The sequence below is a fragment of the Annulohypoxylon truncatum genome (genome assembly GCF_022578515.1).
Source record: "Annulohypoxylon truncatum strain CBS 140777 unplaced genomic scaffold F4807scaffold_21, whole genome shotgun sequence".
NCBI classification, from domain to species: Eukaryota; Fungi; Ascomycota; class Sordariomycetes; order Xylariales; family Hypoxylaceae; genus Annulohypoxylon; species Annulohypoxylon truncatum.
The window spans coordinates 506533-527988 of record NW_025953807.1 but is presented as its reverse complement, the minus strand read 5'-3'; the positions used below and the strand labels follow the sequence as shown (position 1 = coordinate 527988).

At 47.8% G+C, this 21456-nt stretch overlaps 9 protein-coding genes across 9 annotated transcripts; 5 read left to right on the top strand and 4 right to left on the bottom strand.

Annotated features, from left to right (window-relative positions):
* Positions 1-259: 259 nt before the first annotated feature.
* F4807DRAFT_145575 (uncharacterized protein) lies at positions 260-1233 on the bottom strand. Its single transcript, XM_047993150.1, has 2 exons — positions 524-1233; positions 260-451 (listed from the first exon to the last, which is right to left on the bottom strand). Exons 1-2 carry the CDS (start codon positions 1002-1004, stop codon positions 432-434), a joined length of 501 nt encoding a protein of 166 aa, XP_047853191.1. The 5' UTR covers positions 1005-1233; the 3' UTR covers positions 260-431.
* Positions 1234-4451: 3218 nt separating this feature from the next.
* On the top strand, positions 4452-8326 carry F4807DRAFT_468591 (uncharacterized protein; the record flags this gene model as incomplete). The annotated part of the gene is made up of 2 exons (XM_048002612.1): positions 4452-6278; positions 6336-8326. The coding sequence occupies 2 exons, from the start codon at positions 4452-4454 to the stop codon at positions 7974-7976; spliced, it is 3468 nt and encodes a 1155-aa protein (XP_047853190.1). The 3' UTR covers positions 7977-8326.
* Positions 8327-8653: 327 nt separating this feature from the next.
* Positions 8654-11065, top strand: F4807DRAFT_430600 (uncharacterized protein). Its single transcript, XM_047998430.1, has one exon. The coding sequence runs from the start codon at positions 9021-9023 to the stop codon at positions 10740-10742; it is 1722 nt and encodes a 573-aa protein (XP_047853189.1). The 5' UTR covers positions 8654-9020; the 3' UTR covers positions 10743-11065.
* On the top strand, positions 11066-13282 carry F4807DRAFT_430596 (thiolase). Its single transcript, XM_047998429.1, has 2 exons — positions 11066-11220; positions 11284-13282. Exon 2 carries the CDS (start codon positions 11568-11570, stop codon positions 12822-12824), a length of 1257 nt encoding a protein of 418 aa, XP_047853188.1. The 5' UTR covers positions 11066-11220; positions 11284-11567; the 3' UTR covers positions 12825-13282.
* On the top strand, positions 13117-13888 carry F4807DRAFT_145489 (uncharacterized protein). The gene is made up of 2 exons (XM_047993149.1): positions 13117-13533; positions 13613-13888. Exons 1-2 carry the CDS (start codon positions 13303-13305, stop codon positions 13829-13831), a joined length of 450 nt encoding a protein of 149 aa, XP_047853187.1. The 5' UTR covers positions 13117-13302; the 3' UTR covers positions 13832-13888.
* Positions 13889-14154: 266 nt separating this feature from the next.
* On the top strand, positions 14155-14829 carry F4807DRAFT_461602 (uncharacterized protein; the record flags this gene model as incomplete). Its single annotated transcript, XM_048001705.1, has 1 exon — positions 14155-14829. The coding sequence occupies one exon, from the start codon at positions 14155-14157 to the stop codon at positions 14827-14829; it is 675 nt and encodes a 224-aa protein (XP_047853186.1).
* Positions 14830-15628: 799 nt separating this feature from the next.
* On the bottom strand, positions 15629-18727 carry F4807DRAFT_452276 (uncharacterized protein; the record flags this gene model as incomplete). The annotated part of the gene is made up of 8 exons (XM_048000314.1): positions 15629-15978; positions 16040-16377; positions 16431-16690; positions 16749-17288; position 17320; positions 17509-18451; positions 18499-18534; positions 18628-18727. 8 exons carry the CDS (start codon positions 18725-18727, stop codon positions 15629-15631), a joined length of 2568 nt encoding a protein of 855 aa, XP_047853185.1.
* Positions 18728-19393: 666 nt separating this feature from the next.
* F4807DRAFT_430593 (uncharacterized protein) lies at positions 19394-20079 on the bottom strand. Its single transcript, XM_047998428.1, has one exon. It carries the CDS (start codon positions 19890-19892, stop codon positions 19401-19403), a length of 492 nt encoding a protein of 163 aa, XP_047853184.1. The 5' UTR covers positions 19893-20079; the 3' UTR covers positions 19394-19400.
* A 577-nt stretch (positions 20080-20656) lies between these two features.
* On the bottom strand, positions 20657-21447 carry F4807DRAFT_430592 (uncharacterized protein; the record flags this gene model as incomplete). Its single annotated transcript, XM_047998427.1, has 1 exon — positions 20657-21447. A coding segment is annotated over one exon (671 nt), but the record flags the coding sequence as incomplete, so codon positions are not given.
* Between the last annotated feature and the right edge of the window lie 9 nt (positions 21448-21456).

Below are 21456 nucleotides of genomic sequence, written 5' to 3'. Positions count from 1 at the left end.
AACCCTGCTCGGTGTTGGAAGTGACAGATAGGTATGATTGGGTAGTGATGTTCTCAATTTGTGAGATATCCAGTGGGTTGGCCGGCATAATGTCGCATTGCAGAGCGACAGCAAAGCAAAGTCAAGGTTTCAAAGTAGATAAGAAAGAGGAAGACGTAAAACTTCGGGTACCTATTCATTCATGATTGGGTTCCTCTACTCAAGAACTGCCCGAATTGATAAAGCCACCTAGAATCTTAGGAAGATTGCATACCCGAGTACATACCTAACTTAAGTAGGTAGTTTTCACAATTTCTACCATCCCACCCATCTGATGTATATACATACGCACCGATAACAACCAGAACATGGCTCTCTCGCATATTCTCAAGTACCTAGCGACTTAATACTGGTTTGACAGTCTGAAAAGATGAGCACCGCATAGTGTTCATTCAACACTGCCGGTTAATGACTATACATAGTTAGCGAGTGTACACGTAGAGGCAAGAGAATAAGAAAACCGCAGAATCAAGAGTCGACTTACTTGTTCCGCTACCCGGATTTGCGTTGTTCCAAACTCCTCCCCCGGCGACAAGATCATTGGCCGTCACTGCTCGATCGTAGCACGCGCACTCCCACAAGATGTGATTCGGCGGGTCTCCTCCCGGCGTATTGACGAAAGCGCCCTGGAAGTATTTCCCACTCGGCAGCCATGTTCCCGGGTTAGCAGTGTCGTTGCCTGCTAAGCAGATACTACCACAGGTGTTGAGCACTTCGGTTTTGTTGTTGTCGAGCCAGTCGGTCTTCTGAAAGCTGTACAGTTCGTGCATATCCGAGATGTTTGCCCTAACATGCCATATACCTTCATTACCTCTGTTTATAGTGGTTTGGGTAGCGAGTGCAGACGATGTACACCCCGTAGGAGTTGGCTCATCACGGACCCGGGCCGGCTCCGGCACATGGAAGCGTTTGGCCGCCATTGTGCCAGAGGTTAAGGCGAATAGAACTAGAGAAGTGAAATGCATGATGAATTGGATTGGCAGAAATAGAACACTGTCTTGTTGAGTTTTAAAGAATAAAAAAGCAGCGAGGTCTCGCTTTTATCAACGTATTTATGAACATATTCCTTCCTGCTCCATTGGGCGACCGATGGCAACATGGATATTTAACCGAGACTAAGAATAGTTACAGCGGTGCAGTTGGTTCCTAAGTGATCGTCGCCTAAAGTGACAGAGCGGAATAGGCTGAGATGAGATGACTGGTTACCTGGTTTCAATCACAACCGTCCAATGAGTCCTTAATAAACCATCGCGCCATCTGCCCCGATCTCCGCCATTCGACCCCTGATTCAGATTTTCATACGTCAGATCCAGCCACTACTAATATGACGTTCTGTCAAGAACGCGACGATCAAGAAATTCTTGAGCAGGTATCTTACTCCTCTCACCTTATATTTTCTTCTATAAATTATCTAAAATGAACGTCCGCTTGAAAAACTGTTACGTAGATAGGTACAGATTGAGTGTATTTGTTCAATAATATGAAATTCATTAGAAACAGTCACCGATAACTCAGGTCTACTCTTCTACAAGGTTGGCTAAATCGCACTTCACTTTATATTATGGTACCACTCACTGTCCAGATAGATTGATTTGTATTTCAAGTATGTTTCGAAATTAAGTTCTCGCCCTTCGAGGCAATTCTTATTGCACAATCATGTTCCACTGGGACGTATGAACCACTGCACTGGGAACCAAAGAGAAACCAGCGTGCCGTCCCAAACGGTTGGAACTACCTAGGGTTAAGGGGTGGATATTACGTAGAGTCCATGTAATAGGTGTAACATAAATCAACATGAATTTGCAAGTTACTTCTCCTCTCGTAATTATCTGCCCTTGTATATATGTAAGTATAAATGTAAGTATGTATGTAAGTATGCATGTAATGACGATACTCTATACGAGAAAGCTTATTGCTTTCATCACTTTTGCCTTGTGATATGATCTTTCAACGCCACAAACACGAACTGGTTTTTGATTAAGAAAAGAAGAACATCAATATATCCTCCGCACCTAGTTAGGTGTCCATCAAGATCGAGAAAGTTCATTCAAATTTTTAAAAGCAAAATGGCTTTAAAGCAAACTTGAGTTTCTAGGGAGGGGTTCTAAATATATTAATTAGAAAGCCTTTAAACCTATAAGTCTTCATGCGAGCATAGAAACAAAAGTATCTTCTATAACTATTAATCTAATCAACGCATTTGCTGTGGCTGATCAGTGGAGTCCCAGTGATTACATTAGAATTGAACACTGGATAGGCTACGTGCTTGTGGCTTGGATTATTCAGAGATATACGACCTTAATTTCTAGTCAACGTTGGGAATCAAGGTAATATCCAAGACATAACATAAATCCAACTACACGCCTTCATCAAGTATGCGGTAGGAGGGAAATAACTTACCATAGGAGACTTTTTGCAATTTGGACAAAGCGTATACTTCGTTGCCCTTCATCCTATCTATAATCATAATAAGTGACTGTAAAATGTCTTCTCAGCCGTCATCGAGCTTACTGGTGTTTCCAAGCCCGCAGACCATACTATTCGCAGTTCTATAGAGGGCCTATTGGACATATATCGACGCTATCAGCATATTCTTTCACGGCTGAATAATCCTCATTGTTTCGTAGCTGGGTTACTCCTCGATATAATGGTTACAGCCAAACACCCTAAGCAGATCCAAAGCTTGATATCCCTATTCTCATGGACATGTTGACCTGGAACCATCCGATGAAACCAATTTTCAAATGACTGTGTGCTTAGCTGGGAACGTGATACTCTACAGCAAGTCATCTCATTCATAGATTGCAGGTGACGAAATCCTTTGAGATGGTTATAAATAAATGCATCCTTCTAGGCTCGGTTGGCAGATCGTAAACGGTCACAAGTCTAGATAACAAAAGCCCCGAGATGTATTCCTTGTGTGCTGGCATCTTTATAGGACCCATCTCCTTGTCGAGGTGGCTTCGAGATTCGAGAGCCTCTTTTTTTTTTTTTTTTTTTTTTTTTTTTTTTGATATCTACAGCTCTAACAATATAATCGCGAACCTTGACGGTAGCTTCTGGCTTATAAATGTCGTCGGCTTGATCATTTGAGTTATTTCACCCTCACCTATAATCGCCCACCGATATAGTGTAACGCTGAAGCGGAGGATGAGAAGACGAAAAATTACTTGAACTGAACGAGACTAGCACATGCAAAGATGTCACACTGCATGGGACTCCTTTAAAAACTCAGCAAGACAGTGTTACATATTATATTATTTCTCATATCCAATGGCGGTTCTCCTCACGGGCCTATTGTCGTTGGCAGCCCCCTCCCCCGGCCTCTTTAAATTATCGAGGCCTCATTATCGCATGCACGACTCCAATATTCTGCAAATATTTCTAAGACATTGACAGACATTGATGACAGGGCTGAGATTCTTTAGCACTTCGTATTTGCTTAGGCTACAGAAGTGTGGTAAGACAGTATAAAGACTTACATATAGGTACATACTTACGCCGAGTACTACTTACCTAGTAGGTAAGTATTGGTTTACGCAGTACCTATCCCCCCTACCCCTTTTTGATATCCCGGTGTGCTATTGACTGTCGATTTTTTATCGGCACCCACTTCCCCGGAGCTTTCAAGTTCAGGGGAAGAAAGACAGCACGTACCTACATCATGGCTGCCCAGTCTACCAGTACATGGATTGTTCCTGCAAGCTGCAAGGGCATTAATGTAAAAAGCTAGAAATTACAGGGTACTTAGGTGGTAGTTACTCGGTAAGCGAGACGCTAGCGGCACATTGGGATATCGGGCTATCGGGTTGCTGGGATACCTGGTACCCCACCCATTCATCACACCTGGCAGACCTGACTGCCTGAGCAACAATTGCGAACGCGTACGTGCAATTGCATCTCATAGTGGAGTGGACATCACAACTTCCTCTTAACAAGTGGCGTCCCGACGCGGTTCCCTAAAACTTACGGAAGTCCCCCAGCGGCCCGTCCTTTTATGTTGGACTGAAAGCCTAATAGCTTCAAGTTCAAAGCTTACTTCAATCCTCACCATAGCTCTTTCTAGGCAGACTCAATAGCCAAATTAACAGCGCTTTGACCTCTCTTTTTCTTCCAAGAAGATCAAATTACGATCCAATGTCAGCCTTCTCTTGTTTATTGGACGTACTTTCCTCAACCCTGTCAAGAAAGTACATGTAAGCAAGGGTTGTGATAATAACCCGAAATCTAATATTGACTTGGGAATCTTTTTTGTTCTACAACGGACCCTCCCTCTCCTTTCTCGAAGTCTCGTTACATTGTACCGGCTCAACATTAATTACGCCGTCCTTGTCAACGGCTGCCATTGCTCGTCTCGAGTCTAGGGACCTGGCAGATGCACTCGTTATCTTAATCCGGACACCACCGTCAACATGGACGAGAAGCGTTCATCCGGTGCCACTGGTAGCAGAGTCAGTGCTATCCCCAGACCGACGTCACGGCTCCCTGTGCCTCGATCGAGTATTGCCAATCTGTCGGCTACCTCTTCTATCCCTCAAGTACAACAGCCTACTGAACCGACGCGCGGACGTCCTACGCAACCGGTAAACGCGAGTAACGTTCGAAATCCCCGGTTACGCGCGACACCTTCAAGGGAACAGATCAGTGCACCTTCAACAGTACGCAGAACTCAGCGGTCAGCTGCACCACCCGTAAGCTCACAGCCCAATCGTCGGGATCTGGGTGCTGGGAGTCGTAGCGTGTCCCGTGGACCTGGACACGTTGCTGGAAAAGATAGTCGAGATATCCGGGACGACCCTTTCAAGAAACCCTCAGTACCCCGCCGACGACCTTCGACTCAATTTACTCTTGCCTCGCCTACGCCATCGAGCCAAGGGGCATTGTCACCTGAAGAAGATGACGATGAAGTGGCTGTCGAATCACTTCCGCTATTGCCAAGGTCTTCCGACGAGGATGTTACATTCGATACTCTTATGTCGAAACCAAGGAAGCCTCGCCCATCACTTTCAGAGAGGACAATTGAAACGCTTTCGCAGTTACCATCATCCCCTGCTTTCAAACGACGTGGCAGCGACTTCTTTGGGGTAGATAGACCTCAATCTAAGGGCAGTGTTGGGTCAAGATCGAGAGCAGGCTCAAGACCTGGCTCTAGCTACCAGTCCGATGGTTCAACTATACGCTCGGCCAGATCATTAAGTCGGCCAGGATCTAGCACAGGCCAAGTGGACAACCACTATCCTAACTTTCGAGCCTCCACCAACACCTACAAGCCACCCCTATCAACTGTTATGGGAACTCCAACAAAGAGAGCGTCTGCTATCGGGTCCAAGACCCCCCGGCCTAGCCTAAGCAAAGTTCCCTCTCGATCGTCATTATCAGCTTCGGTAGGCCCCTCTACACCGAGCCCAGTCAAGCATTTCGATCCTTCCGTCTCCAAACTCGGATCGAAGACGGTTTCTTCCCGTCCTCTGAAACCGAGGGCCTCGATGAACAATCTATATAGACAACCATCTTTACCGTCTTTGGACAAATCGATCTCGGATGTACCCGCTAGTTATCGCAAAACTTCGCTTGTGTCTGCCAAGTCCTCCAGTACATCTGGTGATGGCCGCAATCTTTCAAGTGCCTCCACTGCTTCTACGGCGCTGACAGTGGATTCCATTGAGGAAGCGTCTGCCTCCACGATAAGAAAGTCGTCTACTGCGCTGCGGGATCAGATCGCAAAGGCGAAAGCCGCAAAGCGGGCTGCGTCGCGGCAGGTCCCAGCGGCTAAGGCACCTGGAGCTGAGGAAGCCCCTGTCGTTCCTACAGACACAACGTTTGATTTTGGGTTGTCCGATGACCCCTTCGGCCAACGTACGTTCGAGAGTGCGAACCGCAAAGCCATGCAATCCCGAATTGATACTGCGAGAACTACTGGGAGGCTTAACATTGCAGCCATGGGTCTTAAGAAAATCCCGACGGAAGTTTTGAAGATGTACGATTTAGAGTCCATAGATGGTCCTGGCAGTGCATGGGCCGAGAGTGTGGATCTGACGAGGTTCGTAGCAGCCGACAACGAGTTAGAGACAATCGACGACGCTATCTTCCCAGACTCCGATCCGAATGATTTTTCGAACGAAGAGGAATGTGAAGGGCAGATATTCGGGGGGCTAGAGTCCTTAGACTTGCATGGTAACATGCTAATAGCTTTACCTATGGGCCTGAGGCGTCTTCAGTTACTCACTTCGTTGAACTTGGTAATTACTCTTATTCCTTGTATTCCATGGGTACGACTAGAACTAACTGGCTTCTAGGCGTCGAATAAGCTTACAAATAACTCCCTTGAGGTGATCTCGCAATTAACTACAGTCCGAGATTTGAAGCTCGGCAATAACCTTCTTTATGGTCGCATGGAGGAGAACTATTTTGCCAACCTGCAGAATCTCGAGATTCTTGATCTACATGGCAACAACATCTCATCACTCCCAGACGGCATCGAAAGGCTAGTACGCCTCCGTATGCTTAACCTAAACGAGAATGCTTTTGAAACCTTGCCATTTGGGAGTCTCTCGAAGTTACCCCTTACTGAATTGCTGGCTCGCAAGAACAAGCTTTCGGGAACACTTATCGGTCCCGGTGTAGAAAGCTTCCCGCAGCTTCAAATCCTCGACGTGGCAGCTAACCAGATACAATCAATTGTGGATAGCGCTCAGTCTTTGAAATTGCCATCGCTCCATCAATTTACTATATCTCTAAATCGTGTCACATCCCTCCCTGATGTGAGCTCTTGGACCAGTCTCCTCACCATCAATGCGGATGAAAACAGCATCACTGCCTTTCCAGAAGGCTTCACAAGTCTTCGAAACTTGCGCCACATTGATTTCACAAGCAATGACATTCGAGTCATCCCTCCTGAAGTGTCCCAGATGGACAGTCTCGCAATGCTGCGAATCACTGGCAACCCTCTAAGGGATAGGAAGTTCACGTCACTCACAACAGAGGAACTAAAAGATGTACTGGCCGCACGGATGGAGCCGGCGCCCCAACCTGAAACGGGCGGAATGGCGCAAATCGAAAACGGATTTCCAGCTGCTCCACCTACAAATAGCAGTGCGAGTTTAGTCGCGCCTGTAAGCGGTGACGACGACGACGAGGGGCGCTTGACGGATTTCGACGACTTCGCTACACCGCCGACCTCGGCGCCTCCTTCTCCGGCCCGCTCCCGATCTCACACGTTGACTAGTCAGTCGTGGCCTATGAAGCCAGGCGGCCTTCTTGATCGGTCGGATACACAATCATCTAGCTTACATCCGGTTATATGCTCCAAGATTGCCGCTGCACATACTGTGCGTGAAGTACGCCTCCAGCAAAACACTTTCACACAGTTTCCGAACTCGTTGTCCTTTTTCACGGATACCATTACATCCCTGTCAATGGCACAAAACCAGCTCACAGGCGAAAGCTGGTTAACTGAGCCGATTGATCTTACGGCTCTCCGAGAGCTTTCTCTGGCTTCAAATTTCATCACTAGCCTTACGCCACTCACGACGAATCTGTGTGCACCAAATCTGGAAAAGGCAGACTTCTCGTTTAACAGGATAGTAAAACTCCCCGTCTTGCGGGAGTTTTTCCCAAGCCTCACCATTTTGCTTGTTTCAAACAACCGTTTGGAGGAGCTTGAACCTGAGTCCATCAAGGGCATGAAGGTAGTTGATGCTAGCAATAACGAAATAGCACATTTGAATCCTCGCATCGGCCTCCTTGGAGGCACGGGCAGCCTTGAGAAGCTGGAGGTTACTGGAAACCGCTTCAGAGTTCCTAGGTGGAATGTTCTGGAGCGAGGGACCGATGCAACGCTCCGGTGGCTCAGGGGCCGTGTCCCGGTTGCTGAGATGGCAGAGTGGAAGGCAAAATCGGGTGAAGGTGAAGAGGATAGTTTTAACGAGGTTGATTGATAATAACTTAATAGACTAGCGCTGGCATCTGAAAGCCACTGTACTTCTGGTCGAGGCGTCTTCGGTGGTCATGATGCGATACCCCGTCGGCATATTACATGCCATGATATAGATACCAGGTTCCGTTCGCACGAAATTATAAGGGAGTTGGTTGAATTGGGGGTTTGAGAATGCATACTCGTCACGGAGTTTGTGGGAAAAGGGGGCAAGCTTATGATAAAAACAAAAACCAGTCATACGTACTATTAATATTTGAATGTATGAATAAAAGGTGCAGCTTTGCATTACGATTTGTGTGAGAATTTTTCAATCGGTATATAACATGTTTAGGTTTGAAAAGCGTGTATATGATACAGATATTACAATTTGACTGTACCGTCAGGAAGGAAAGTATGTACCTATGCTGACGATATTAAACTGGTATTTGGCTCTACCCCTTGAGGTTGTGCTTTGACCACCTTCGATTCGATGATGGGGAGTAAAGCCGCCTAAACATATTTGGATTAGCGCATTCAACCTTGAACTTTGAATTCCGGTGGGCGTTGCCAACTAAACCAGCCTTCAGGATTTCCAGGGCAGCAAGGGCCAAGTTATAGTGGATTTCCAGGTAGGTGCCGGTCGCTGGGTGGACCAATTGATGGGTTTCGAAAGTTTTCCCATCCACTTCATCCACTTCGCATTTCTCCACCTTACACGCAAACGTCCTCTCTTCTTTACCTACCACCGACCTTTCTTCTTCACATCTTCCTTCATAAAGTCTGATGTGATAATCGAGCTAGTACCAAGATTTTCTCCCCTCCCCCCATACCATATCCTCCCCTCTTGACCGTCTGCGACAACTTTTGATTTATTTCAGAAGAGCACGCCGCGTTATCGAAATTAGACCGCTCGTTATTACCTTGCATCTAAACGCCTCTCCGTTACCGCCTTGCATACAGGTACCTTGTTGCACATCATCAATATCATTTCGAAAACATAAGATACAATTTCCATTCAGAATATACTTGAATATCTTCCTTGACCATCTTAATACCGAATGCAATTATGTTTGCAGACGCTGATCCGAAACACTCGCGCCCGAACGGCATTGGCATCGTAGAGAGCGAATATGACCACATTCCTTCCACTCCGCCTGATGCTATGGCTGTCCGCCATTCAACGTCGCAGCAATCCATCCCCTCCACCGAAGCGCCTAATTCACCCATCGACCCTCATTCTTCGTTTAAGGTCGAATTAAACGATGATCACAATCCATCCTCGCAGGTCATTCCCTCATCCCTAACCCCACCTCCTTCGTCCCAGGTTCCCCAGGTCAATGGTGTCTCTGGTATGCCTCTAGGTTATGTTAGTTCTCAAAGAGCTAACATGTTTTCTCCCCCTGCCACGATACTCCGGTCCCTCGCTCGCGATGGCGGTTCTACATCCGATTTTATTGCTCCAACCTCGGACCAAATATCAGACGCCTCAGCTGATGAGCTTCGTGCTATGGTTCAAGCATGCCTCGCTGAGAATGCGAGGTTGAAGATGGAGACAGCACATCACAAGTTGCAGTATAACTTACTTAGCATGCAGGCTGATGAGGATGCCAAGAGAGCCGCAGTAGAGCATGATATGACGCGGCGGGAAGTGGAGGTATTGCGTATGACGGAGAATTCGAGGCAAGCTCGCCGTGAGCTGAACGCGGCCGCAGAATCAACGCAGGTCAAATATCGTGAACTCCAGTCGCAGTATGAAAATATTGTCAAGGAAAACGAAGCTCTTCAAAAGCGCGTTAAGTCTGCTACCAAGCTCATCCAACAGCAAAGCGAGGAACGGGACGGCTTAGTCGAGGAGCGAGATATGCTCCTCAACCGTATCCGCGAAAACCGAGAGCATTTCCACATGCTTTGTAGCCCCGGTGGAGTGTTCCACGGGGCTCTAACGCCCAAAACCCCAGCAGCTGCTTCCCCACAGCAGTACCGAACCACACCACGTCAAACACCCAAATCTGCTAATCGGGATGCTCGTCCCGACAATTACAACAACCAGGTCGGATTTGCAGCTCTCCTACAGGCTCTAAGTCACGATAACAGCGCACCATCGACCCCGACTGCGGCTAATCGCCCTACCCTTCGAGCACCACCAAGACATACCCGCGGCGTCCAGTCTCTATCTTCTCTTCCCACCACGCCCACCTCGCGCGCTCGCGGGGAATATTCAGCCTTATTACCCTCAGTTGATTTAGTGCCGCAAACCGAACCCCCGAACCGGTATGGCAACAGTCGATTTGCCCTAGAGACGCCGGTGCAGAAGCGAGGGCGTCAGAGCCGGGAAAGCACCATCTCTGCGGATGATAACAATGAGGAGCTTGCTCGCGCAGCTCTCGAATCCGTGGCAGCGGCTACGCAGTCATATATGTCGCAGGAATCGCGCGCTTCTCGACGAAGGGATGAGGATGAAGAGATTTTTGAAAGTCAGGCTAGCCAGGCGGCGTCTGAAATGCTTCGTCGCGATCCACGCGAAAGCTTCGAGGTTGCCAGCTCGGTTGGGTCTCGTGATGGCACGCCGGCACCGGCGGAAAAGTCAGCCAAGCTACAGTCGAAACTTTTTGCGGGGCTGAATAAGGCAGGCCTTGCGGCGGAGAAGCGGAAGTTCAACGGCGGCACAGAAAATGGTGATAGCCGACGAGAAAATGTTATGAGTCCGACGAAGAAGATTAGGTACGGGGCTGGGAGCGAGTCAAATGGCCGGGTTGGCCTAGGAATACGCTACAGCCAGGAGGCTTGAAGGCTCCCAAAAGAGTAATCCTTGATCATTTTGGAGGATGACAAGGTGGGTTTATATTTTTTTTTTCTGGGACAGTCAATAGCTTTGGTGGGATGATGATATATGGTTCTCACTTTGGACTCCGATGATGACGGCGTGAAGAATGGATGATGAATGTATTATACCCCTTTTTCGTGTCACGGCGTTTGGCTCTGGTTTCATTTCGCGCTCAAAGGTAGCTATGGTGTATAGCGGCTTAGCGGAATGCTCCCAATGAGGAATCTGATTTGATGGACTATCTATGTAGGAACATTATAGGCAAATTGACATAATAGCTCCGTGATACTAGTTTTCTTTTTAGTACCACTTCGTGAAATCGTTTTTGGTCTATGAATTCCCAGAGGCACAAAAACCGTGGCCCACCTCGAATCATCTAAGTACGACTAAGTAGAAAAAGGGGAAGCGAATTGAAAGGTGATTAGCTAATGGCTGAGTTTAGGTAACAGAACTCAGTCTGGGCATAGTGGTACGGCAGGTAGATCCTCTGTATTAATTCTCTTAGTGGACCCAGAACACCCCGCGTGCGGAACCGACGGCCGGCAGTTTGAATATTGCTTCTAGTACACAATGCACCTTCTTTTCTCCCGCTTCCCGGTCTGTGACCTTCTAGGTAAGTATGTGCCTAGGTAGGTAGGTCCTACCTGACGATCATGTTTTCACCTACGTTCCTTCTCTGGATATATAACTCCCATAGCGTCACTTCACACTTGACACAATTTACAATACCCACCGTATAATTCTTCCGCTTCCTCTTTCCCGACTAAAAGCGTCTTCCCTCGGTCAAAGATGGGGCTTCCCAAAGGACTCTCCTCCATCCTCGCGAAATCCCCCTCCGATACCGTGATCCTCTCTTCCCTGCGCACGCCCGTCTGCCGCTCGTACCGCGGCCAGCTCAAGGACGCCTACCCCGAGGAGCTGCTCTCGATCGTGCTGCGCGCCACGCTCGACGCCAACCCGAACCTGCCGCCCGAGGCGGTCGAAGACGTGGCCGTCGGCGTCGTGCTCTCCGAGCTCGGCGGCAGCAAGGCCGCGCGCATGGCCATGAACCACGTCGGCTTCCCCACCACCACGTCCCTGTACACGGTGAACCGGGCGTGCAGCAGCAGCCTGCAGAGCATCGCGACGGTGGCGGCGCAGATCCGCGCCGAGATGGTCGGCGTCGGCATCGCCGCCGGCATGGAGAGCATGACGAGGAATTACGGGTCCAGGGCTATACCGGTGGATCTGTGGCCCGCGCTCAAGGAGAGCGGGGTTAAGGACGCGAGGGATTGTATTATGCCGATGGGGCTTACGAGCGAGAATGTGGCGCAGAGGTATGGCGTTGGGCGCAGGGAGCAGGATGAGTTTGCTGTCGAGTCTCACCGGAGGGCGGCGCGGGCGCAGAGTGAAGGGTTTTTCGACGCGGAGATTGTACCTGTGCGGACGAGGTTTCAGGAGGTGGATAAGCAGGGGAATAAGGTTGGGGAGGAAAAGCAGGTCGAGGTTACTAAGGACGACGGCATCAGGGCTAATGCGACGCTCGAGGGGCTTGCTAAGCTCAAGCCGGCGTTCAAGGAGGACGGCGCGAGCACGGCGGGGAATTCGAGCCAGGTTAGTGACGGGGCCGCTGCCACGTTGCTGCTGAGACGCAGCACGGCGACCGAGCTCGGGTTATCGTCGAGCATCATCGGGAAGTTCGTCGCTGCGACGACGGCGGGGTGCGCGCCGGACGAGATGGGCATCGGACCCGCGCTGGCCATCCCCAAGCTTCTCAGCCAGCTTGGCATCGGAGCGAAGGACGTAGATCGGTGGGAGATCAATGAGGCTTTCGCTAGTCAGGCTATTTACTGCGTGAGAGAGCTTGGGCTGGAAAAGGATTGGGAACAGGGCAAGGTCAACCCTGATGGAGGCGCCATCGCTCTGGGCCACCCGCTCGGTGCTACCGGCGCGAGGATGACGAGCACGTTGCTACACGGCCTAGGGAGGAGCGGCGGGGAAGTCGGCGTGGTGAGCATGTGCATTGGTACTGGGATGGGCATGGCGGGGTTGTTCGTCAGGGAGTAGGCCCTAATAGCCCATCTTTGTGCGTGTGACAATAGAGATAATAGGATATGTTTTTCGATGCTTCCTTTGTTTCAATGGCCTGATGTATTGTTTCTTCTCCAAGAAAAGCGTTTCGTGGACAAAGGTTCCCGAGGCGAACAAGTCTACAATAAGCAAGCGAACCAGCCCGCATTCAGACTAAGCAGCTGTTGAGACTGCTTCCGGGGGGTAAATTTGATATATGCTAATATTCAACAGGCTTTTGTTGTTAATGGTTATCTAATATGAGATCGTGGTTAGGATGGCCTCGTCGTATAGGCATTGCCCCCTAATCACTAACAGATACATGCGCCTGAGGACGTATTAAAAACAGCAAGAATTGGCACGGCGATCACGCGCTTTCAATAATCATATCCCCTGTCTGATGGGCGAGCCCTGCTGGAGATTCCAAGGTCCAGACTAAAGGAGAACAGAAAAAGAAGGGATAAGATTAGGTACGATGTTGCTCTTCTTCGCCCTCGCCGCCGTCCTCGCCTGGATCGTCGCTCTCGCCCTCGGGTTGTTGGGCAATATCCGCCTGCTCTTCCGGACGACTCGCTGGGCTGTCACCCTGTATATGGGTCTGCTCGGCGTGCCTCTGTGCCTCGTCTACCGCGAGGGGCTCATCGCCCTCGACACGGAGGAAAAGAAGATATCGGATGCAATGTGGGCCTGGTCTTTTTGGTATATGGTGTGTAATATCGAGTTTCTTTTCCTAAGGCTCTTTTTTAGGGAAGATATGAGGTCCTGACTAACTCTGATTGTTGAAGTGGGTTGTGGCTAGCATTTTGTTTTGGCCGTTCTTAATACCGTCGGCCTACGTTATGGCAGCGGCGTTGAAGGAGCCCCATGCGCAGAAAGTTCTTGATTATGGGTTGGCTAGGTTGGGCTGGGTCGAGTGGGTGCATAATCCTCTGTGGTACTTGGCCAAAAGCTGCTGGCAAGTGTGGGTGATGATAAGTGAAAAACACGAGCAGTCGAAAGTGTAGACACTGTCGTCCAGAAGGGTCTTGGTTCGATGTTACAATATTGAAAGAAACATAGGCTTGTTTATATAAACAGTATAGTTACCTACCAATCGACCTGTACAGAAACGTGGTTCATACACCTTCACGCCTTGTTTCTAAACAACAGAAGCCTATGGCATGGTTTTTCAACACAACTAGCGTTTCGCTGGGCTCAAGAGGCTCCTCAACCCCTTCTCTATCACCTGACAATCTATCCGAAGTTACAGACATCAGCTAAAGGGTCGCCTGCTTGATATTGCCGTTCATTCACAGTAATATTACCTACCCACTGACCATCTTCGAAAATGATCACAGACAGGGTCATTAATGCCATCTTTGGAGAGTGGCCTCACGAGCAAGTGCCCCCAACACCCTTGCCCTTCATCGCCTTACTTGTTTATATCGCCGAGTGCCTAGAAATCCCTCTTCCCCGTGTTAGCTTCCTAAACCCACTATTCAACCTATCTCTGTATGTCTTTTACGTCACATTTGCTTTTCAGATCATCGGAACGTTGAGGCGCGCCTTCAGTAGCCGCCATCCAGTGCACCTAGTACTTGAACAGCTACTTGACTTCTCTTCAGTCGCGTTGGCGTTTCGAATGGGGTGCTTCGCGGCTGCGGAGTTTCTCTTAGTTGCCTCAATCGCCAGCCTTACCGGTTCCATAAGATTAACGTGCTTCGTACCTCTTTTAGTAACAGCACTACTAGCAGACGTAATGCTCTCTAATGGGACTTCGCGTTGGACTGTAGCCCATATCTTCATCCTAGTAGCTTTCGCCGCACTTTATCTCGCTCCTCAGTTCTTCGACGAGGGCATTATGCAACTTGCCGTTTGGCGCATAGAGGAGTATGATGCGAACACTCCTAGATGGTTGTTGGATATGGCACGCGACATTGTTGTTGGCCAGAAAGCTCCCACTTACGTACAATCAAAGCCGATGGAACGGTTTATCACGGTCACGAATGTGCCGGAGGTATGAGGTTGGATATGGTAGGATATCAGGGGTGGTTAATGCTTCACCCCTTTCCAGGTTTAGTATAGGTAATGAAAGTCGCCGTGTATACCGAAGTTTTACATATTTACCATCTTTTTATTATATCAATTGTTCGAAGTATTCTGATAAAGTCGTGAAAGGTAAATTATGTTTCAATTGACAAGTTCCTATTAGTGATGTCCCATGTGTCTCCTTGGCCCCTGAAAATTCAGGGGCTATTAATATCCTACCTACCCATCCTGTATATCCGTAGCCGAATCGCAACCACGCTCAGAATACATGCCAACGATTGAATATAAAAGATTTCAGAAGAAATTACCAACGAAAAAGTTCTTTCAGGATTAAATCCACATATATAATTTATTACTGTAGTATTTCTAAAAGAGTGTCGATGGCATCCAATCTTGTTAGAATATATATTTTACTAAACCTAGCCAACGTTCCCAGTACTAGAAGATCCATTACATCCCCCTGAACGAATTAGAATCTCCTGAATAATAGCCAACTAATTATTATTTTTATACTTTGGAGGTCGACCCGTTTTCTGGTGGGAAAAACTTCACCAGATCCTCCGTCACCGAGTACCGAGTAGAAAGAAATATTGCGTCGGAAAGGACTGAATAATTAAATGTCATTTTATCGTTGATGATATCCTTTGGAGGTTTTGGTCGAGATCATAGCCATTAGTCTAGAGACTATTCTATGCTTCGCCATCATCCAGTGTCATATCATCATCCAACTCTATGTCGTCTTCCTCGCTTGGTTTATGGTATGTATCTGGAAGTTATACATTCTCTGCATTTATTTGTGTGTTGAGAAGTGCCTCGGAGGCCTTCCATTCGAGATCCCATTGGAGTAAGACATCACGGATAGATTGCTGTAGCTCGACTTTCATGGTGAGTGCCTTATTCCCTTCGACATCTTGCGGGGATACATTGTCCAGCAATGCATGAATGTGAGCCTCTACTTCTTTCACAGCCAAAGTAGATATCGTATCGAGCCTCTTAGAAAACCTATTGAAGTTTTTCTTGAGTTGATCGACTAACGACGCAAAAGCGGTACTATATATTTCTCTGCTATTTTCCGATGCGAATTCCGCAACAACAGCTTTTCGCCTAGAGAGGGACCCTTTGCCTGGGAATAACTTAGCGAATTTCTTTCGTTACATAGAAAGGGGGTATTCCGAGGCACTTACCATGCTCTTCCAGAGCACTCTTGAAAGCGGGCTTCCATGATCTCTGAATCGTCTTTGCCGCTTCAGGGTGTATTTCGGATGCGTCCTTAGAAACCGCCACTAGCGCTTGTTGAACATCGTTGTTGACCCTCGCTTTTATGGCATCAAGACTATGAATCATTTCATCTAGAGAGGGCAGAAGTTGAGGGAGATTTTCCTGGAAACGAATTCGTAACCGCTGAAGAAAGTCTCTCCAGATGGTATTGATGATATCAGAAGCTTCTTCCCCAAGGTTGGGAATGTCATGGTTGAGGGCATTGTCCCATTTTTGGACGATTGTCTTCAAGAGCACGTCTGAACTAAGAAATGGTAAGATATTTATAGGGAGTGGCAATGAAAGGGAGTCTCTCACACGTCTTGCATCCAGTAATAATCGATGCAATCTCGGCCCGATCTACCCCTGAACCTACCTCCATCACGGCGAATGTTCGCTTGATAGGTATTCCAATGGATCTTCTTCGGTGAAGAGTTATCCTCGGGGAATTTGTATGACCACCCTTGCACGATCCCAGCGCAGCGTCGAGCGCAGTTATCTATAGATTCCTTTTTGTCTCGAAGCGGATTCTTCTCTTGGACCGACTGGTTAAGTTTCTCCCAATACCCGCCAAGCTCCTACAGCGTTTTCAATGAGTGGCAAGTGGTGAAGACATGGGAGCGGAAAGAGACAAACCTTCTTGATATGCTCATAGATATCCGACGTAACATCTTTCTCGGCCAATTCTTTGCTAATGAGCAATGGACTCTGGCACCCTCCTTCCTTAGACCACGTTTGGATCACATTATACAAACTTAGGAGGCCATAGAGGAGACTATCGGCATGAGCCTCCCTCTCCGGGATTGCCGAATGTGATATCCATTTCTTGAGATTCGGGATCCCCGAGTATTGGCGACCTGGAAAGCCGGCTAGAGTATCCTCTTCATCAGAACACTGCCAGTATGCCTTAGAGCTGATCGGACATATCGATACTTGGCCATCATATGTGGCTCTCAAGTCGTCGCGATGATCAGAAGTCATTTGAGCTTGGCGGGCTTGGAAATCCTGCTGGATTCGTTCTGTCAAGATTCGGTTCCTCTCTTTCACACAGATAAATATTATGTTTCCCTCAACATTCTTGATGTTTTTCTCTAGTTCATAGATCATCTCTTTTAATCTTGTGATGGTCAACTTTTCCTTCTTTATGTCGGCCATGGTGCGAGACTGCTTCGATATCTGTGCGGTTTTATTTCGCGAGATCTTGGACTCTAAACCAAAATGTTAATTTCAAATAGGTACATGTAATCAATATCATCGAGATAGGGGACGAAACTTACCTTTGGAAGAGGTTTTCTTCTTCTAGAGCTTCTTGGAGGAAGCTCTGAATGTCGCTTGGAGTTTTAGCAATTTCTTGGTGGTTTTCGTTTTCTTCTTTTCGCTTTTTGCCCTCCGCGACTTGAGTTCCTGCTCTTGTTTAATAAGGTCCTGCAGTTCCTTATTCGACTTGGCCCATTCCTTTTTGAAATCAGAGTTCCGCTCAATCTCATCCATTTGAGAGACGACGACGCAGTAGCCACGTTTGTGGAACTTGCCATCAAGTTTCATGCGAAGTTCCTGGTGATCTGACAACAGTTTGACCGAGGTCGAATCATCCGCAGCTCGACGAGCGGGAGATACAATAAGAGTAGCAGCCAATTTTGGGAAGTATCGCTCGGCAACTGCAGCACGACTCTCCACTGAGTCAGCCAGGCCAGGTAAGTCCACGAGCATGACACCACTGCGAAGAATGTCTGACTTCACTAGAACCTCCACTTCGTCCACAAGGGGCCAAGCTGGGAAACTAAGGCCATGGTCGCCATGCTTCGCACTAGTAGAATCCATGTAGTGCCTAACCATGTCAGAGAATTGATCCGGTTCGCCACTATGAAAACATTCAGTCGTCCCCAAGACCTGGCCAACGTCCCCATTGAGAGAGAGGAGATCATCAGTCGTCATCCCTTTGATCTCATCCTCCCCGAGGCCAAACACTGTCTTAACCAATTCAAGGGTTGGCTTGACAATAGAATTAATGAGCCGGAGGGCGTCATGATCTTCGTTTGATTTGGATGGCATGTCTTGAAGTTCGTTTCTGTCCTTCAAGTCTTCAAAGAGTTGGTCTAGTTGCTTCACCAAGTCTTCTCGCTTACGGAAAGTAATAATTGCTCGAAATTTGAACTCGGGTCTAGTATCATTGTTATAGGCGAGCTTGCATGGTACGGCTGTGGCTGCTTCTGCGTTGTCCGTGGGTAATAGCTCGCGATAGTCTAGGAGTGCGTTCAGGGCAGATGTTTTGCCACTTCCAGTAGATCCCGCAACACCGACGGTGACTTGGAAGTCTTGATGTCGTTTGATGAGATTCCCTAGAGTAATGTTAGTATCGGCATCTCCTACATCATTATATACGCACTATAATCTGCAACCCACCCCTCGATAACCTTATGATCTGGTGCGATTGAATTTGATTCGCGATTTAAGCTAGTACAGCCGAAGAGAGACGCCTCAAATTTCTCGATAAGTTGTTTACAATATCTTATACCTACATTGAGAGCGTCCTCCTTGATCTTGATTCTCCTCTGGTCGTCGAAGTCCCCACATGAGCTCCATGCAAAAGGTCTCAATTCTTGAGGTTGTGTCATGGCGCCGTTCCGAGAAATAGAGCTCAAGTCAACGCCCCTTGCCTAGTGTGAAGACAGGCGTTCTCACTACCTGGTTACACTTTTCGAGAGCGAATTGAGATATTGTGGACCAGGTAAACTTTGCTCCAAGCAAAATCCAGAAGAGCTCAAGAGACAAAGATACAGGCAACGCGAGAGGTTCGCTATGAATTGGATAATAAGATGGGGGAGTACCTGATATCAGTACTACAGCGGTCCAAGACAGAGAGGTATTTCCAAGTCATACGATGAATGAAATCATCAGGCAATGTGAATTAGTGGTGACTCTAGATATAAGAACGTAAGATGATCAGGTTTAGGGATTTCGCGGGCGGTGGTAATGAAGAGGCAATCACTGAGGTAAGTGAAAGTTTTGAGGCTTCACATGAAGAAATGTCTCAAAGAAGTTACATCTAATACCATTATATAGAAACAATCTTTGAAGGAATGCCTCTAAGAGCTATCCTATAGCCATTGCGACTATACCCTAGTGGTCAGTCGTAGATTGTGATGAGATTCCTAGCGTGACGTTGATGATCAAAATAAGCAAAGCAGGGTTGCTTCGCAACATGGAGGAGGGAGGCAAAGAAGTCACAGCTAGCTAACAAGGGTTAAGTACACATGCCATTGAATTAATTTATTCATTCACTACTATTTAGGTATAAGAGTATGTAGAACCTTCGGGTAATATAGAATACTGTGGTTGGCTAACGTACCTGTCGTCAATATATCCAATCATATATATCCTCAAGGTGAATAACAGAAAAAGCGGTACCAACACAGTAAGAAGACGCATTTGAAAAGCAATTATAAACTCAAGAACCGCCAGCGACCCTTCACTTTCCATGCATTTCCTCCAAAGGTCACCCGGGTCCCATTCTCGGGAATGTTGTAAGTTATTTTGGGCGCAGTAATCACAAAAATATATGTCATGGTCATCTTCATAGGAATACGCCCAAGAGAGTGAAGACGTACTAGAGTAAGTGGTGATTCTCTCAATATCAACTACATAGTCCTCGTTGATCGACGACTCTGATGATGGCTGCTCGAGCGGAGCGGCAGTTGTTGGTTTTGCTTTTGGCTTAACGGTGTCATAGCTTGCGTTATCTGCAGACTCTAGGAGTGGGGTTCGGTGACTGGGCGACATGATCGTGATGGCATAGGGTCAGCTTACTTAATGATGGTGGTGAAGTGTGAAGAACTCGGCTCTCAACGGAGTCTGATTGCCCCGTAGTTGAGCGAGCGGCGAAATGGTACAAGAATGCGATGTAAAGAACACCAAAAATCAGGGGTTTACGTAGTTCTTATGATAAGTCTTGGATACACTTCACGTCATCACCCAAGTTGCCGATACAATGTAAACTACAATGCCTTGTCTCAGGGATAAAGCCGAGAAGCTTTTCAATGGAACCTACAAAGAAAAGGCCTTTGATAGCAATAGAATAATGCACAATGTCATACGGAGATAAATTTTGCTTTTCTTTATGTTGATAGAAAGGGTGTAGTAAGCCAAGCATGACTCTGGCCACACACACAGCAACAAGGATAAAGCTCCTTCGCTATTCTACATAGTGAATTATGACGTATATAGGACTTGAGGCTTTGGATAATCCAATCAGAAAGAAAATGTCACCTTGGAGGAAAAAGCAGAAAACTCGTGATAGGATTTGGAGTAGCTTTTCTGGGATCTTCGCATACAGCAAGCTCCCGCCGAATCTTAGGGCACTATGATAACACATCTACCAGCGTGATTAGAAAAGCAAGTATTCTACACATTAGGATAGCAGTTAGTAGGTATCGACGGCATTTCCCCTATTCATGATCATGTGTCACCGGGATCATAGCAAAGTCCTCGATCTTACAGCTGGGAAATGTATAACTATTAACGCCTAAATCTTTTCAAAAAAAAACCTCCATAGAACCTCACCTCCCTTTATATATACATCTGGCGGTGCCTTGGTAGAGAGCTTCTAGGTCGCTTCATCTAGTAACCCCTGACATTGCCTATGCTAATGAAATTATGCTACTTACCTACGAATACTGGTGAATCCTCGACCCCAGGCACCTCCTAATAGCCCTCCAAGCCTGCTCGTCATCCTCTACCTGCCTCCTGGGGTTTTCAAGCGCCTCCCTAAAAACACCACTCTGCGATTTCTCCTCAAGACCGAGGATAAAGTCGCTCACTCGTGCACCGCTATCAGGCCTCGGGCCTCGAAGACTACGGTCTAAGAATCGCCAAGCTAGTTCTACCAGCTTAGCCTCGTCGGCCGGGTGGTCTGTAAACTTACACGTGTCCCTCAGGTGCGCGACCCAGTCCTCGAAGCTGCGCCCGCTGGCTAAGTCCGCGATTGTGTAGTAGCACGGGTCTTCGCCCACCGTGTCGTTTATACGAACCTCTTCTTTAAGCCATGCTTTTACACTCGGTTCGCTCTCGATCCGGATAGGGGGGCATTCCTGTGTTTCCTGGGCATTGCGCTCCTGACGACTTTGCCCTCGCCAATGTCGGTCGACGAGGTATAAGCGCTGCCATGCGTTTTCGCTGAGGAGTTGGAGGTTCTCTACCTCTTCATGAAGGGAAAGGTTGCGATCCTGCTCAGACGTATTAGTGTTAGTAGAGACGGTCGCGTCGAGGGTTTGTCGGATACCCTCCTTGGTGACTTTCCCCGCGCGGCGTTCCAGCTTCAAGATGAATTGTAACATCCTTGTCAAAT